This window comes from Diadema antillarum, unplaced genomic scaffold (genome assembly GCF_040938485.1).
Source record: "Diadema antillarum isolate AM-2024a unplaced genomic scaffold, OU_Dant_1.0 seq00001129_RagTag, whole genome shotgun sequence".
In the NCBI taxonomy this organism is placed as follows: Eukaryota; Metazoa; Echinodermata; class Echinoidea; order Diadematoida; family Diadematidae; genus Diadema; species Diadema antillarum.
Window position 1 is genome coordinate 276,943 of NW_027271942.1, and position 17,426 is coordinate 294,368.

Sequence of the window (17,426 nt, forward strand, 5' to 3'; positions counted from 1 at the left end):
ACACCCCATCACCCACGGACAAACGGGTGCACGTCACGAGTTCCACGAGTCATAAAGATCACGAGTCATGCAGTCGATGAACCATACAACCCACCAGTCATGAAGCCCATGAGCTAGACACTAAGTGAACAAGGCCCGTTAGCTTGACGTCAAGTAAAATAGGCCACAGAGCCATACGGTCCACCAGCTCGACACTAGGCAAATATAAGGTCTGTGAGCTCGACACTAGGCAAGCAAGGCCCATGAGTCCGACATTAGGCAAAAAGGCCCACCAGACCGATATAATATCACGGGACCAAATGTATGCAGTGTCGGTCTCAGGTGGGCCTTTTTGCCTAATGTCGGCTCATGGCTTGTGCCTAGTGTCGAGCTCATAGACCTTATTTGCCTAGTGTCGAGCTGGTGGGTCTCTTGTGCGTAGTGCGGATTACGGGCTGTGTGACTCGTGGGCTGTATGACTCATGGATTTTTTTTTCAATGTCGAGCTCGTGGGCTGCATGACTCGTGGATGTCGGGCTTAGGGGATAACCCCGACACAAACACACACACACACACACACACACACACGTCATCAAAATTATATGCGCAGTTATTCTTCCTATTGATTCTCACCCTTGTACAAAGAAAATGCTGGGGCACTAACACAACGCACCACTATGACGTGTCATTACGTAGGCATTAGGTAAAAACATGATAGACTTATTGATGCAATGCTGTACCAATTACATGTATTTCACAATGTTCATTGATTCTTTCTGGGGGGTTTTGTTTTTGTTTTTGTTTTGTCTACGAAGCGATTTGGTAATCCTGGAGAATGTGAAATTAATTGTACTGGAACTACCCATCATCATTATCATCATGGAAAAAGAACAGAAACTTTTTAACGGATTAGGCTTATTTCCATATTGTATCCGAGTGATAAAGCTGGTTTTTTTATTATCAAAAGAAATACACGAATTGATGGCGACTTTATTTACTCCTTGTCGTCCCATCCATCTATTTTCCACCCATCCAACGCCATCCAACGTCATCCAACAACAACCACACACTGCCGAGCCACAACCACCTGTGTTCCTATCAGACGGCGAAGAGCTACGAGCAGGCCTATTACGCGAGATTTAATCTGCCAGAGAACAGAGGGAAGACCCCGAGCCTATACGGTGCTCCCGCCTACGATGCAGTATGGGCCATCGCCCTCATGCTGAATCGGACCGCATCAGCCCTCCAGACCAGCTCGTCTGACCGCTGGAAGCGACTGGAAGATTTCAACTACGACGACAATGAACTTGGAAGACTTTTCTTCGACAACCTTAACACCACAGAATTCAGAGGTGTAACGGTAACTGTCGACGCCCAGGGTTTGATTGCTTGTTTGTCTATCTATTTTTATTGCTCTTGGCTTTCATTCATGTATCTCCTTTACTTAATAGTTGTCGTGCTTATCTGGCAGCGAAAGTTTTTGTCAAGTTGGTAGGGTTTAGGAGATTTAACTTAAATTGTTATTTGCCAATTAGTTAGTCAAATATAACCAGTATATGATATCGTCAACACATTGAAAACTTTTGTCCTACAGTTTCCATTATGATATTAAAGGTTGTGATACTTGACGAGAATTACTCTAAGAAAGTCAGAAGAAACAATGAACATTTGGAAAAGTAATGCAGCAGATGCTGTATAGTGTATCTTTTTTCCCTATAAATTGATATCAAAGGGTGTAATGTCTAACGAGAATTACTCTAAGGACCACACACACAAATACATGTTTGGAAAGGTACATGCAGCAGATGTCGTTGTTTTTCTGTATTTCTCACTGTACTGTATCTTTTAAATCTAAAGATATTACGAAACGAAATTTTTTTCATTCAAGTTTGTCGAAGTCCACAATATTGATATCGTCACCTTATTCTTATTGTCGTTCCTTTGAAACACCAGGGAACGGTTACGTTTAAAGATGGAGACAGAATCACGGATTGTGCCATCAAGCAGCTTAAACGTGAGCTATAAGCTTTTACGTCCATTCTTCTCGCATTGTTACTGGTACAGTACCTAAGTACGTTGTTTTTTGTTTGTTTATTTGTTTGTTTTCTTTTTTAAAGTCACACCAAAATAATATGTACGTATGCCTATATGTAGAAAGCATGCAGATAATTGAAGCGGGGAGGGCGAAATCAGTGAATTGCATGCTCATCTGTGGAGTGGAACTGCTTTCGTTTCGGGAGTTTAAGTAATAACAATATGCGTAGAAAATATGACAGAAATCTAATGTTAAGTTGAAATCGATGAATGACATTCTCAACTTTCAAGTATTGAATTATTTGCTCCAAGGCCATTCGCACGAAAATAAAAGGCCCTAGACACAAATTTCTCTTATCTACTGTTGCTCTTTACCTTGCACTAGTTGGCTGTAAGCAGCATCGAGAGGAGCTTAACGAGGAAGCGTTCCTAAGCGGTTCCATGTGCATAAGATTTGTGAACCAAATCAGGACCTGGTCTGAGGCTAGAATCGCATGTCTCTATGATCACGGTGAAGGGTTGATATTGGCTCCAATGTACGAGCGGGTGGACATCGAACTGATGGTGAAGACAGTCATGGAAGAACGACCAGATGACATCGCCTTGTACAGTCGATGGTAAAATAGGTTCCTGGCTTTAATATTAAATCAACGAGGCCATCCCACGAGACCGACACCCACGAGCCACACGGCACACAAGTTCGACAATATAAAAAGGTCCATGAGACACACATCCCACGAGTCATACAGCCCATGTGTTCGACACTTGGCAAATAAGGTCCATGAGTTCGACACTAGGTATAAACAGTTCGACGTTACAACATGCACGGGCCTCATGTGTCGGTCTCGTGGGCCTTGTTTGCTTAACAGTGTCGAACTCACGGGCTGTATGACTCGTGGGCTGTATAACTCTTGGGCTGTATGACTCATGGGCTGTATGACTCGTGGGTGTCGGTCTCATGACGTGCACCCAATTCAAAGTCAGGAAAAGCTAGATCTCACTTATATCCTTCGACTTCAAATTTCATGTATTGTCGTACACGCTACGGCACACTGTCAGCGTTTGTCTGTAGTTTGATAGTATTGAATAGAAAAAAAAAACCATCATAAAATGATGAAGCAGATTTTAATTAGATGATTAGGTGACAGGGTAAAGGTGACCATGCAGGCATTTATTCTGCACTATATACCTACCTTTTCTTGCGACCTGCCATACGTATAAGTACGATGAGGTGTCATTAGCACTTTCCCTACGCGATGGTTATCGGGCGAGATTTCATCCTTTTATTTTCTCGCGAAAGTGACTGCTGTGGAATTTAGACCGACTACATTTGAAATCATATTGGAGTCAGACCCATTGTGTTATCTTGCCTGGTTTAAGATCCAACGTTACATCTACGTTACATGTAGATCTACTGACCTATGAACTTTGATATGAGTTGGATTTATCAGACGACAAGGATCTGCTTTATAGTTTATAAAACAAATAATGCACAACATTTAATTCTGGCATTAGTATAATCACTCACACTCAATACCTTTAAAACAGCCCAAACAACATCGGCTATCCGATTCGCCTCAAGTGTGTTAAACTTTTAAAAAGGTACATTGTGTGAGTAATTCTTACTAGCTCTTCCCACCTCCCGCTCTTAGTAATACTGTATACTGTTGGTACAGGACGTATTTAAAATGATCTTTCTCTTTCCCTGCACGATGGTGACCGGGTGAGATTTCATCATTTTATTTTGTCGCGAAAATGACTGCTGTGGAATTTAGACCGACTATTATACATTTGAAATCATAGTGAAATCAGACCCATTTTGTCATCTTGCCTGTTATAAGATGTAACGTTTTGGGATCTAAGTTAGATGTAGATCTACTAATTATGAACTTTGAGATGAGTGTAATTTATCAGACGACAAGTATCTGCTTCATAATTTATAAAACAAATAATGCACAACATTTAGTTCTGGCATTAGTATAATCACTCACACTCGATACCTTCAAAACAGTCAAAACAACATCGGCTATCGCTTCAAGTGTGTTAAACTTTTAAAAAGGTAGTAATTCTTATACCAGCTCTTCCCACCTCCCTGTTCTTCCTAATACTGTACTGTTGGTACAGGACGCATTAGAAAATGAAATGGCATATGAGAGCAAGAACAGTGATGGCGTAGACGGGAAACACTTTACCAATGGGTTAGGAGGGAAGTGGTCATTTCAGTTCAATTTGTATCCTCAGGTGGCTGGGGCTTTACGTGAACACCAGTGGAGAGGTGTGGCGAACCAGCTTGTCTGGCGAGGAGAAACTCTCCGAGGTGAATTTGAGCGATACGTGGACGTCAATTTCGTCGCCGTCAGCCCCAGGGTGCGTCGTCGTCGATCTCAACCAGGGCGTGGATCTCTTGGTCGTTGACTGCAGCAAAATGTACCCCTACATTTGTTCGCGCCAAGCCGGTGAGGAATAAATCACTGGAATGCCAATCCTTACTCTTTCATGTGCAGCATTTGGTTCTATAGTATTAATGTTGATGTACAGCCTGTGTTTTCTTCCCGAGCTACTTTAGTATTGTCCATTTCACTTTAATTTGCAATAAACCTGAGGTGACTCAAATCAAGTGAATTATTTTGTTGAAATATGTATGGAAAGAGGATGGGGTCTAACTTTCCCTCAATACATTAAGGAACAGAAGCATGCAAGTAGATATTTTGCCCTCCGGAGAGAGAGAAAAAAAAATGAAGACTCAACAGTTGCTCCGTTTCCGGTCAGATATGATATCAATAAAGATAATCATAGTAGTCTTGCCTTCAAAAGTCTTTGATTAGGTCTTCCTAACCTCTGAAGAGACACGATAAGATCTCTTGATTATTTATGACGGATTGTTCCATAATTCTTTCTTTGGTTCCAGAATATAGCCAACAACGAATTGGGCGATATTATACTCTGGACGACGACCTGCGGATTGACACTGAAGTACTCTTCCCCGGTATGTACAAACACCAACATCGCATGTCGATCGCATGTTCTTAATCACTTCTATCAATCTGTTAAAGAGAACACAGCAATGTTTTATGAAAGTTATTAGAATTATATAGCGCTAAAAAGTGATCATAGGGCCAAATATCCTGTGCCTTTTACAACTAAGAAAGTTGTAATTAAAATATAAGAAGCAAAAACAAAAAGAAAAGAAAACCGTTTTCACAACGCGTCTAGGTATGGCTTTATGAGGTAAAGGTCATGCATTTGAAATGTTCTCCAAAGAGTGTATTTTGTGACAGACTGAAAGTTCGAGTCTTTCTCTTTCCTCCAATGATATCCACAGGAGGCGTGATTCCCCCGGACAGAACCCCCGAGGTCATTCGGGTGGTCAACGAGATGTACTTGGGCATCACACTCCGTCTCTACATCGTGATGGCGTCTGTTGCTTTCCTCGGCATCGTTATGGCGGTCGTCTTTTTCTGCTTTAACGTCAGGTTTAGGGATCAAAAGTGAGTGAAGGCCGCAACTGTGTGGAAATTAGCACACCGTCAGTTTGCAAACAAGCAACTAAACAGACAATAAACAAATTAACGAGGAACGGTCATTCAAGAAAAAAACAAACAAAATAGTCTTGCAAATCAGAACACGAGCTCAGAACCAAACGCTCGAAAGAACACATGGTATTTCATATGTATATTTTTTCAGGGATTGAATAACGCAACAGGTAATCTATAATTAGAAAGAAAGTGGCGCACGTTATATTTTTTTCCCGAACGGATGCAACCGAAGGAAAATGAAGCTGCTATGGGGCGTATCAGCTTGAACATTCTGCGACATCTTGAAGAAAACGGAATGACAAGACGGCCTTTTTACCCCATTTGCCGAAAGCAATTGAAGCTCTGATATTACTGGGCAGCTCAAACTGCAATTCCCAATCATGATCAAAGTTGACTTCCATATATCATTTAGTAAAATTAAAAGAACACCCAACTGTGATATTGGTCACATGGACAAGATGTCATTACCTCGTAATTTTTCAATCGTGGTTTCTTCACAAAAGTACCATGATTTTTTCAGAAATTTATGGCTAGCAACTCTTTCCCCTAAATACCAGAGTTGCAGGGCCATTACACGATTATGATAATATCAGGCGAAGGATGCAACTTATTTTCCTGACATCATGTAAAAAAAAAAAAAATGGGGATAGATGTGTATGTCAAGGGACATTTTGTTAGATAGCAATATCAATCATCACCTCCCCAATTTGCTGAGGTAGTTTTTCCTCTATTGACACTTGAAGACGCGTGCAACTCGTTTGGTAACATCCCTTCTTTCAGTCCGATTTTGATGTTTGTGTGACTTTATCTATCTAATTCAACGTGAAGCATAAAGTGAAAATGCACGACGAATATGCACACATTATCACAGAATAATGTGTTGCATGTGTCAATGAATCCAATGGTGTCAACTTGGAACTTAACCCCCTCTTCCTTTCAAACCCCTCGGGAGTTTTTATTCTTATTTTTCAGGGTAACTCTTTCAATATTAAATGAGTAAGTTAATTTCATAATTTACTCTCCATACTTTTCAATCAATTTGACAAAAAAGTGCATGAGCTTCAACTTTTGTTTGCTTTCCGGGTGAATTATCGGTGAAATTGTTTAAAATGCTGCCGATTGCTGAGTCATTCGAAATCGGTATTGCCTCTATTTGGCCATGAAATCAATTTACACAGTGTGTGCACATCAGATTGTTATCAATTGCGAAAAATGTTTGGGTGTGCACGCGAGTTTTTTTTTTAATTCTTATTGACAGCTTATCTGAAAGAGTGTGTACCCTTTACCATACAATATTGCATGGGTCTATTCTGCTCTCGCTAAAGCCGAATTTACATTTCAGCACAGCATCCAGCATCCCACAATGTTCGGATGAGATAACAACGAACTGATCAATTTACTTTATAGCCTTTTGGACGGGGTTAGTTATTCCATTCACTTGCTTTCTAAAAGCATGATGAATACTGCGATTCTTTGTTTGCAGCGTAATATAATGGACATTACATTATAGCTGATTGCATAGCTGTCTTTACTTGTTTTTTTCCTACATCAATGCGTTTGCTCATGTGTGTGTGTGTGTGTGTGTGTGTTTCATGTAACTTTGTGCCACATGTACCTAGGAAAATGGCACAATTTGACAAGGAATGGACGTTTGGTAGTCAAACACACATTCTGCTTATCTTGCGTGATAGGCAGGCCCACAAGTGATGTAATATCATCTTCGATTAAAAATTCTATAATTTTGGTTTTGCTTAAAAGTAGGTTGATCCAGAAGCTTTAGCAAATCGGTGGAACTCGCTGAGGGACAGTGAGAGAGAGAAATGAGGAAGGCGGATTTCACAAAGTTGTCTAATTATAGGCGCCTTCCTTGAGAATTAAAGATATGCCTTGATGCATTGGCGAGTGTAGATGAGTCGCCTTCTCATTCTGAAATAGGCGCCTATATAAAGCGGGTTCCAACAAACCTTGTCGCTAAACCTTGAGAGTCTCCATTTATAGGATCTCTGGCTGTGCAACGCTCTGTTAAATCGTGTCACAACACAATCATGTGGTTTGGCTTGTCATGTTGTCTGTAGGTTCGTCAAGTTATCCAGCCCAAACCTGAACAACCTCATCATCCTGGGTAGCGTCATGGCCTATGCTTGGATCTTCGTCTACGGACTGGACAAAAACATCATTGGTTCTGAGGGCAGCGAAAAGATTTGCATGGTACACTTTCAGCTATGAAGTCTCAAGAAAAAATTCGCGTCTAGCAATGAAAGACTGAAATATTTTGTTCCTAAAGTGGATTTCGTAAACTCTAATATAACCCAATCGTTCAAGTGTACAGTCAAACTTAAGCTCATATCTCATGTTTTGTCAAAACAATGCCTATTTGAGGAATTGTATATCCGCCTCATGTAGACTAATGACCCTATTTAATGAAGTTTTAGTGAAGAAAAATGGGATTTCTTCCTATTTCCGTCGCTGCCTACAAAGTTATGAAATAAATTGGGAACATATTTCTTTTTTATTCCGTTTGCTGGCTTACAGCAGCTTTCGTGTGATCATGTTGGACACTTCATGATTAGATAAGGCCTGAAAGTTGAAAACAAACAGTTTGCTTGAAAGGTTCCATTGACTTCTGCTTCACGGCAGTGTTATTCAATAACAATAGAGTACAGTCCACTTTTTATCATGTCCACTTGAGTGGCATTCAGAAACATGGGTGACACTAACTGCGAGAAACATAATCTTTGTTAGTAAAATGCCACCTCATGATAGTTCCATATCGGGTTTTTTTTTCTGACAGGCGAGAAACTGGATTATTTCGCTGGGTTTTGTGTCGGCGTTTGGCGCCATGTTCAGCAAGACATGGAGAGTGCATCGGGTAGCCTCGTTCAAGACGCCAAAACGGAGGGTTCGTGCACACCTTATATCGCTCTGTATAGACAATATCTAATTTACCTCTTTTTTTTGTGGGCGTGAATAATGTCTGCATTCGCATTAGACCGGTGCAATTCACAACATTACATTACGAGTTTCTAACATTGTGCCTTGTTCAGAATCAAAGTTTTGCTTTGTAATACATGACTGTATCACAATCGTGTGGACAAACTGAAACTTTGTACCACAAGAATGTCGACGCAACTAAAAGTAATTGCACACATTGTCAAAGGAAATAGCTTTTTGCTGCTCATCATGCAGAAACATATTTACACAGTAAACTGTGGATGATTTCCGAGATAATAGTCCGAATCTGATCTCCACGTTGCAGTAGCCCTCCATCACCATGACAAAGTTAGATATGTTATGATGGTTTGGTGTGTTCAGGTTTTTTCTTCTTAACTTTAAGTAACACCGTTTTGGACTCTGTTTTCATTACACCTATTTCATTGATCTCACAACATATGAGATCTCTGTTTTTGTTTTGTTTTGTTTGTTTGTTTGTTTTTTGCAAGTTGACACAGACTGACAATCTTTGATTTCATCACGTCGGCCACTAATAACGTATAGTTATGCAGTCAAATAAAAAGAAAATTCAGCTTGTAACCTTTTCAGTTTTTCTCCCCCCTTTTTTTTTTGTCCTGGAAATTTCAAGTATCAAACATGCTGCACATATTAAATGAACTCAATATCACATAAAAATCCACCATTTCGAATCCTGAAAAAAAAGACCAAATAAATAAAAGATACTTTCCCAGATGAAATCAATGCTGGGTTGAAACAGTAACGTTTCTTTTCTGTACTTATTGTGACTACAATGATTTCCATTCATCCTTCCGTCTCCCAGATCGTCCGTGACGAGCACCTCTACCTCATGGTATTCGTTCTCGTCATCATCGACTTCGGCATTCTTCTCTCCTGGCAGATCTTAGACCCAATGGATCTCCATCGAAAGATGCTCTACTCTGTGGTAATTTTTTGTTTTTATTTTTCAGTAGAGGATCAGGGGTAAAGATGGAAGAATTCCCTTGTATTGCCGGGTGCAAGTCACGAGACCGACACCCACGAGTCGTACACCCCACGAGGCAAAGAGCTTACGAGTCTTACAGCCCATGACTTGTGAGCTGTATGACTCATGGACCTCTTTTCAATGTCGAACACGTGGGCTGTATGACTCGTGGGTGTCGGTCTTGTGGGATGACCCCGTATATCCATGGCAACAGGTGGCCCAGTGATTCCCTGGATCCTATACCCTTTCCCCTAACAACAAGAACAACAACAACAACAACAACAACAACAACAACAAAACCACCACCACCCCAAGTCCCAAACAATATATACCATATACCCTTCATCCCTGTTTTTGGTATATCCTACTTATCTGATATTCTAAAGGTGTAATCATTCCGATGTGTTCCTCCAAATAATTATATCCTCTTAGCTGCATGTTTCTGCAAATTTACACGATCTTATAAAGATGTGTTATGACTTGGCCTGCTTGTACAGACCGAAATCTGGTAAAGCTGTATACGAGTATACGATGAGAGACAGTCATTGATTCAGAAAATATTGTTATTTACTTTTGTTTTCTTATGCCAGGTGGATCCTCACGACCATTTGTCTGACATCCAACCCTACATCGAATACTGCAGCTCGGTCTACATAAACTACTGGATGATAGCTATCTACTGCTACAAGGGGCTACTCTTGGTGTTCGGGGCATTCCTGGCTTGGGAGACGAGAAAGGTGGGGTGATGTGAGAGTCTTAGGTCGACTCTACTCCAAGTCTATGCGCACGATCTGCACTGCAAGAATTTTTGTACAATCTGTCTATCATTTCTGGGCCCATTTGCAAGAATAGTTGAAATCAAGCATAAGTCAGAAAGTCAAACATAAGTCTCTGGATTCTTAATTCTGATTGGCCGATATACCTGACTTATGTTTGATTTGTTCTTTTCTCTGATTTCTCGGTTATCTTTTCCCTCCCACTTTCTGCTGTGCTTTAAAATTCCTTTCAGTGAATAAGGTACAACATCGATTCTATCCAAATCAGAACAGCTACGGAAGGAACCACAGCACGCTGTTCTGTTGTGTAATTCGTACCAATATCTGAATTACAGGCACACAGACACAGAACGGAAAACGCACACAACGGGAAACCAACACAAACAATAATGAAAGCTCAATTGAAATACCTCTTTCAGAAAGCAGGAAAAAATGTTGTACCCGTAACATTATGTCAGTAACAAGAAAAAGAAATTTGTTCTTTTCGCAAAGAATGACAGTTTTGAAATTATCTTTATATCATTGTTCTGTATTGACGTTACAAACTATAGTAGTCTTCTCATCCAGCAATGGCGGCACTGAAACTTGAAATATTCATCTTAACTTTTGAATGGATCGTCCGATATTCTTCAAACTTCACTGATGTCTTCTAGTAATATTTCTGCATTCACTGAATTCACCTGCATATTTTGAGAAACTTTCCCTTTAAGGTATAAAGTGTTTTATTGCTATTAGTGTGTTCTTACTGTCATCTACTAACAGGTGACTGTCCAAACCCTAAACGGCAGTTAGCTAATTTGGAACATGAAACTTCCCTTTAAACTGAAGTGTTAGTCTATGTTATCGCTGTTATCTACAAACAGGTAACTATCCCAGCCCTAAACGACAGTAAGCTGATAGGAATATGCGTCTACAACGTGGTCATTCTCTCCTGCATCGGGGTCGGGGTCAGCTTCGCGCTCATCGACGACCGCGCCTCGCTCTTCATCTTTCTCTCCCTCATCGTTATTTTCTGTACGACCATCACCCTCCTCGTCGTCTTCGTTCCCAAGGTAAGAGTGTAGATCGACTACTTTTTCTTCATTATTAACGGATGACATTTCCTAGTTATTCGTGGTATTCATGCCCTTGTGTTGACATTAAAACACTTCACCCGCAAGCTACAGTACCCATATAGCCAATAGCTCACCTTCTTAATCTGAAGGGATGATAACATCTGTAGTATTAATGTACATAGGCCTACATCGCCACCAATGATCCAGAAGATGAGAGCACAGGTAATTTTCATCGTATATACTCAAATAAAAGACATATGCTTTCATGGAGGCAATTATTATTCCATGAAGACAATAAATCATGAGCTTCCCCGTGAAGATCTATATCAACATTATCATAAATTTAAATAGTATTTTCGTTTGATCTGTTTGTAATATCGTGTGATTTGATATAACTAATGACTGAGGCAAATCATATTCAATAGGGCCGCAGTTTTTCCCATGAACAACAACAACATGCTTTCACTGTTGTATTTTCATTGGACTGTAATATTAATATGGACATCATTTCTGTCTATATTTTCAAATCCACCACACAACCCGTATAACTTGCATGAAATAGTCTCTACAAAATTAGTCAATGAGGACTCCAAAAATTGCTTGGTACCGCTGTTCTTGAAACCTTTTTATCTTTATACCTGTGATTGTGTGAGTCAATAATGTCAACATCGTTGATACTGAATTGAAATAAAAAAGTGTTAACATATTATGTTATACATGTTCCTATGTTGGCATTTAATATGATCCACAGATGAATGAGATGGACGTGATCACTGTAATTAGTATTTAAAATGTCAGTAGATTGAATCGGAAATTAGTAAGACTACTAGTATTTTGTTTTATTTTCTAGATGATTTCCGTCTACAAAGACCCTGCTGGAGAAAATGCCACGGGGAAGAAACCCGGTGGTCGTGGTGTATCATCACTGGTGAACATCGGAGGGACTTTGGGTAGTGAAAGAGCCTCTCAAAACCAGGCAGAAGTTATTCAAAACCTCAAGGAAAAGATTAAAGTGGTAACGATTTCTGATTATTAGTTACTTTACCATTCATTATCAATGATACCCTTTTTGGTTTGGACACGCATCTGTGTCGATATAGTGTGTTTTCATTATGCTGTGTTGTGGAGTAGAACTTCCTTTCTGCTATTTATGTAAATTACTATATACATACGAATAATTTTAATATAATTTCATATATAATAATACAAAAAATGAACGCATTACTATACGATTATATCCAAACTGGAAGAATTAAATTTATTTGTATTTAGCATTGGGACCGCATGCTTTGTCATTTTGAAATAAAATACCGGTAATAACAATTCGAAAGGTCAGATGTGCATTGTTTCGTAGTAAAAAACAAACAAACAAAACAAAACAAAAAACAGCCCACCAGCAAACTCTTCTTTCACTCACTTTAACTTGAACGGTGATTTCACTTTGTTTGCGACTTTTTTTTAATCAGAGCCGATAGTTCTATACTCACAAGTTAACAGTAATTTATTCTCCTCATTTCATAAGCTTATATTAATTTCATTGTCATAATTGTTTCTAACATGCCCTTTGCAGCTCGAAGCCAAACTGAAGAAAGAGGGGAGCGCGCCACAGACGATGAATGAAGCAGGAGGGAACGTCTGCGGGTTACGGTGTATGGGTTTATTCTGTGGATGCTCCTGCAGGAATGGTTGTGCTCATTTGGACAATGAGGGCGAAGCTTCGGTCTACACGTTAACTCACGATGGAAACACTGAAGATACGAAACATGTTTATCTCGGGCATAGAGCAAAGACAGAAGCGAGTACATCTGATGTTGCTCTAAAAATTACATCGCACGATGTGCACTCTTGTGCTCCAGGGCTGAGAAACGGCGGCTACATCGCTGATAGCGACGACGGAGAGCATTCGGGTGGGGCGAAATCCTCAAGGACAAACTCGCCGTCGAGACAGGGTGCTACAACAACATGGAAACCGATAGAAACGAACTCTCCGTCGTCAACGGCGACGGCGTCGACGGCACAAGCGGCGTCAGGCGAAGAAGCGCTTCCGACCGAATTGACGAGTCCGCCCTCTAACGGGCGAGCGGAAGCTATTCAGATGAAAACGACAGACAGGTGAAAGGTTTCGAGGACTCAGAGGGAATACCCATTCACTGAGAGATGTCCCACATGGTGTAGTACTTTTAAAGGGACCACCGTTTCAATATAGCTATTAACATTTTGAAACTGAAATTTTATATATGAAAAGGATGCCGACGCTGATGATATATGCTAACATTTCTCGACACCAAAAATTTGGCCCAAAACTAATGAATGTTGGATGGAGATCACGCTTCTTTACGTTATGGCGACGAAGCGGAAAGTGTGGAGATGTTCCCGTTTATGGCTCTGCGTGTTTCGTTACTTTCGCTAATTTAATTTCGGTGGCAGCATGCCATCTTCTGTTTTGATCAAAAGTATATAGTGATTAAAATTCATAAACTAATAATGTGTTTACTTTATGTGTTGAACTTTTGGTTTGATTGGATGCTGATTGGCACAGAAAATCCCATAGCGTTGTACACACTGTCCCTAGCACACAAATGGTTAATTGTTTACATCGTGTCATGCACTTTAGTGTATTTCTTAATGATCTAATGAGGGCAAAATAAAATGGTGTTAACCATCATCAGATCTCTAGAGACGTCTGTGACGATCGCAAAACATGAAAGATATAAAATGTTTCATAGTTTTGTTTAAGCTATACTGAGGTGTGGATTTAGTCATGGCGTTCGTTTAAAAGGATGGTAGTTTTAGTTGTGGTTCTAATAAAAGGAGGGTCCCACCTATAGCCTTTATTAGGACCACCTTGTTTTGGATAATTATCTCAGGCATTTCAAAGCCGATTTTCATTAAATAAACTTTATTTCCTCTTAGATTTGTATGCTCTCTCATATTTTATACGTATCAAATTTGTCATTATCTCACCAAAAGAAGCCCAATTTCAACCAAAACTATCCCATCCCATTAACATGACATGGCTTCGGTGGTTTGTAGTATTGCTTGATCAGACACATGGGTAGTTCAACGGTGACCTTCGTTATTTACAGTCAGTCAAAACAAAACTTTACCGTAGTCCAACTGGATAGTTAACACTTTGGTATGCTAATTGCTTCGTGGAAATGTGCTACCCTTGATAAAGAAGACCTTATTAATCATTATTTATCATCACCATTTATCATATGTTATGCCAAATCCAAAAATAGCTGCAGTTTACCAATCAAATACAGGTAAAAGAATGCTGACACAGCGAAATGTATGTACAACAGGCACAACGCACATGTATTTCAAGAGCTTCACAGCAAGACAAGATACGCAACCATCACTTCAATTCATCTAGAAAAATGGGAGGGGGAGGGTGGATGGTTAATTGATTTGTAGTCAAACTTATTCGAGGTAGAAAAATATCAAGTGTCTTATATTATGTTCTTGTTTTTACGTACAGCCAAAAGGAAGTTTTCTACGCTTTTCTAAATATGACGTGTGTAAGTATACATAAAGCGTGTTACGAATAGAACTGCATATAAAGCTCAAGACTTCAGCAATAATTTGTGTATAAAGTCAAAGTACTTTTATCATCACTCTTGTCATTTTGTGTGACATCACAATAAAAACATAGAAACTGTGACCGGCCTATCACTTGTGAAATGTCGAAAATTCAAATTGTGTTTGTCAATTTCATTTTAATTCAATTCAAATATACTTTATTGCCATCAAACAAAGGTATAACATACTTTGATATCATATAGTATACTCCATGACATATTTCTTTCAATTGTTTAGCAGTATGAATTGACATATACTTTGTGTATATTTAGTATGTTATACCTTTTTGTTTTATCCGTACATACATTTTGTATCATATATTATATGATACAAAATATACAAATGTATGTACGCATAATTATATAACGAAAAACAATTAAATGCACACTGTATGTGCGTGTGTGTGTGTGTGTATGTAGGGGGGGGGGGCTCTCTGGCTGATCTAGGACAGTAAGAGTCAATATTGACCCCCCCCCCCCTCCCTTTCCATGGAAGAATCTCGGGCGGACCTCTCGGAGAGTCGTCGGTTCTGTCGTGGATTTATATTTCCGTGTTGGTTTTTTAAAAAAAAAATAGTGTGTGTGTTTGTGTGTGTGAGTGTGTGTGTGTGTATGTATGTATGTGTGTAGTTTGGTTGGTTGATAGCGTAGAATTTGTTCCATCGATATTTATTCACCTATATTATCAGTATCATCCTTATTCAGCTGCATCTAGGGAATTTTAGATAATGCGAAAAGAATTTTCCAAAGTTTAGAATCTTCAAGATTACAGTGTCAAACTTTCATGTTTCAAGTTTCAAACTTCAGTTATATTGTTTATCATCTTTTCAACATACATCTCAACAGAAGTTTGCTTCTCGTTACTCTTATCCTGAAGGGTAGTGATAATGAGAAGAAGGAAACATATTCTGTGACGAAAAGTTAACGAATGTGGCATTTAACTGAATATAAAAATATCACATTCAGTTACGTTTTGGTAAGACATCTCCAAGTTTTGGGCAGTTCTATAGCAGATGCATTACACGGCATTTCTGTAAAAAGTTGCGATAAAAGTTACCAGCTAAATTATTTTTATTTTTCGATGACACCAAGAAAAAAAATATAGGGTGTGCAAACACTAACCATTAAAGTTAAATCAATATCATAAGGTAACTACATAGCATTACCTGCCAAAGCAAATACAGTGATATCATATATATATATATATATATATATATATATATATATATATATTGTTCCTATACAGCTTTATACCAAGTTTCTCATTGAAGACATAATTCACAAAGTTTGAATTCGTTTCAGTTCAATTTATTTCTTTTCATTTCCATACAAAGTTATTAATTATTTTAATTTACACATAATGCAACTTACTCTAGAGTATAACGATAAAGAAAAAAAAATGCGACAGTTGATACAACACTCTGACCATCAGAAAGAATAACAAAAGGCGCCAGTATATTTTTTTAAGTGCGCCACTTCGGAAGTGCTTTTCGGATAGGCTTTCAACCTACACACGCCTATAAAGCTACTCACACTCATACACATATACATTCATAAACACACAAACGCGCACAGATGTATAAATCATTTGCGTATGTAGAATATTTAATGTTGTTTATTTCATAACATAAAATGATTTAAAAATGATAGCTTGGAAGCAATATTCTATATAGACCGTACACTATTCATGAAAACACTGAATGTCACGTTGTACAAATTCAAACAATCACAAGTAAAATGAATGATCTATATTTGCTATACAAAAACAGTCGATATTCTGTAATACACCTAATGCATAAAACACGCACACTCGAATGTGCATTTATAGGGCCTACATGTATTCGGGCACATGTGTTCGCAATATTTAATGTAGCAATAGTGTCAACAGTGTAAGAAAGTGAGAGAATATAGAGCTAGAATCATTCGAATATATGGATAGAATTATACGAATATAAGGATACAAAATCAATTTCAAACTACATAACTAAAACAATGCAGGAATTCGTTTAGAATGAAGAACAATGAAAAGTAAAATTACGAGGCTGAGGGTTGTAAGAATAGTTAGATTTCTTTCTTTCTTGCCTGTAGTACACTTTAATGACATGCGTCATTCTTCTGCTAAAACTATTGTGAATCTTCACATTTCTAAATACACCAAAAGGTGAACAAAGTAATTGTTGGCGTCAAGCATCTATACCCTTAAAAACTGTTTGGCTGCTCTCTTTGGAATCAGGGGTCGCACGGTGGCTCTAACTGATTCCCCCTCCCATCTCCCTTCGCCATTGTTTTCGAGCTCTTATACGATTTCTATCTTCTTCTTTTTTCACCCGGCCGCGCCCTATCTTCTATCAAAGGGGATTTTGTGACAATGTAACGCGAAAACTGCGCACAGATCGCAATTAATTCACGCAAGGTACGAGTAGTTAGAGAATGAACGTTACCTCATCGTGATTCCGAAGCGAGCAATTTGCTATTGACAGACTTCATCAAGATGCCTCAAGTACTTCACTCTTTTCAGTTGCTGTCACATC

The 17,426-nt window shown here is 39.0% G+C and overlaps 1 protein-coding gene across 1 annotated transcript in view; it reads left to right on the forward strand.

The window, feature by feature from the left end:
• LOC139744019 (gamma-aminobutyric acid type B receptor subunit 2-like) overlaps positions 1-13,430 on the forward strand; it is a 77,966-nt gene extending 64,536 nt beyond the window's left edge. The window contains exons 7-19 of the mRNA XM_071654483.1: positions 1,082-1,339; positions 1,933-1,993; positions 2,399-2,630; positions 4,255-4,469; positions 4,922-4,999; positions 5,336-5,501; positions 7,625-7,757; positions 8,341-8,448; positions 9,322-9,444; positions 10,074-10,220; positions 11,123-11,311; positions 12,165-12,329; positions 12,885-13,430. Coding sequence (XP_071510584.1) covers positions 1,082-1,339; positions 1,933-1,993; positions 2,399-2,630; positions 4,255-4,469; positions 4,922-4,999; positions 5,336-5,501; positions 7,625-7,757; positions 8,341-8,448; positions 9,322-9,444; positions 10,074-10,220; positions 11,123-11,311; positions 12,165-12,329; positions 12,885-13,430 — 2,421 coding nt within the window. The remainder of the gene's footprint in view (positions 1-1,081; positions 1,340-1,932; positions 1,994-2,398; positions 2,631-4,254; positions 4,470-4,921; positions 5,000-5,335; positions 5,502-7,624; positions 7,758-8,340; positions 8,449-9,321; positions 9,445-10,073; positions 10,221-11,122; positions 11,312-12,164; positions 12,330-12,884) is intronic.
• The last annotated feature ends 3,996 nt before the right edge of the window (positions 13,431-17,426 follow it).